The following is a 1,063-nucleotide window of genomic DNA, read 5'->3' as shown; positions in this document are numbered from 1 at the left end:
TACGCCCACGGCATCGGCATCCACTGGTACCTGGACTTCATTGGTCCCATACAGGACACGGTGGTGCCCACTCACGAGCTCTTCCCCGACTACTTCATCCTGGCCACCGAGGCGTGCATCGGGGCCCACTTCTGGGAGAGGGACGTGATTTTGGGCTGCTGGGACCGGGGGAACCAGTACAGCCACAGCATCCTGACGGTGAGGCCCCTGCGCCACCCTGCGTGGGCAGACCCCGGAGAGGGCTGCTGGTGCGCTCCCTCTCCCGTCAGCACCCAACTCCTCGAGCAGACGCCTGGGCTGTCCCGTTGCAGAACCTGAACCACTTTGTGGCCGGCTGGACCGACTGGAACCTGGCCCTGGACCTGGAAGGGGGCCCCAACTGGGTCAAGAACTACGTGGACAGCCCCGTCATCGTGGACACCAGCGAAGGCATCTTCTACAAGCAACCCATGTTCTACCACATGGGGCATTTCAGGTGGGTCAGGGCCCCCCGACATGCTCTCAGCTGCCTGGGCTCCCGCTCCATGGTTGTGGAAGCAGCTTGGCAGGAGGGGAGTGGGGCAGGTTTGTGGGGAGGAGAGCTCTGCTGGGCTCTGATTCCCTTCCTGGGGTTGCTTCTTGCTTGTGTCCACGCAGTAAATTCATCCCCGAGGGCTCCCAGCGCGTGGGGCTCGTCGCCTCCAAAGAGTCCAAGAAGACGGACTTGGAGTACACGGCTTTCCTGCGCCCCGACGGTGCCGTGGTGGTGGTGGTTCTGAACCGGTGAGTGACGCGGCTCAGCCCTCAAAGCGGTGGGACCCCGTCCTGCCGGGCCCCGCCTCTGCTTCGTCCTGACGGGCCTTACGCGCCGCTGATGCTCAGGAACTGCTGCGGATCTGACCCCGCTGCTCCTCACCCTCCAGGTCCATGCAGAACGTCACCTTCGGGTTGGCCGATACGGTTGGCCTCATCGCCGCCCTGGCTCCGGCCAACTCCCTCCAGACATACCTGTGGCGGCGGCAGTGATGGGGCGGGGATGCCCGTGGCTGGTCAGGGGCCGGACCGAGCCGGGCTGGGAGAGCCC

At 65.1% G+C, this 1,063-nt stretch overlaps 1 protein-coding gene across 1 annotated transcript in view; it reads left to right on the top strand.

Moving 5' to 3' along the window:
• LOC104291780 (glucosylceramidase-like) overlaps positions 1 to 1,005 on the top strand; it is a 2,951-nt gene extending 1,946 nt beyond the window's left edge. The window contains exons 6-9 of the mRNA XM_009891103.1: positions 1 to 198; positions 312 to 475; positions 637 to 762; positions 903 to 1,005. The exon at positions 1 to 198 is cut by the window's left edge and continues 1 nt beyond it. Of these exons, the coding sequence (XP_009889405.1) occupies positions 1 to 198; positions 312 to 475; positions 637 to 762; positions 903 to 1,005 (591 nt within the window). The remainder of the gene's footprint in view (positions 199 to 311; positions 476 to 636; positions 763 to 902) is intronic.
• Positions 1,006 to 1,063: the final 58 nt, after the last annotated feature.

This window comes from Charadrius vociferus, unplaced genomic scaffold (genome assembly GCF_000708025.1).
Source record: "Charadrius vociferus isolate BGI_N301 unplaced genomic scaffold, ASM70802v2 scaffold900, whole genome shotgun sequence".
In the NCBI taxonomy this organism is placed as follows: domain Eukaryota; kingdom Metazoa; phylum Chordata; class Aves; order Charadriiformes; family Charadriidae; genus Charadrius; species Charadrius vociferus.
Note: the sequence above shows the minus strand (reverse complement) of the source record. Positions and strands in the feature narration are given on the sequence as shown.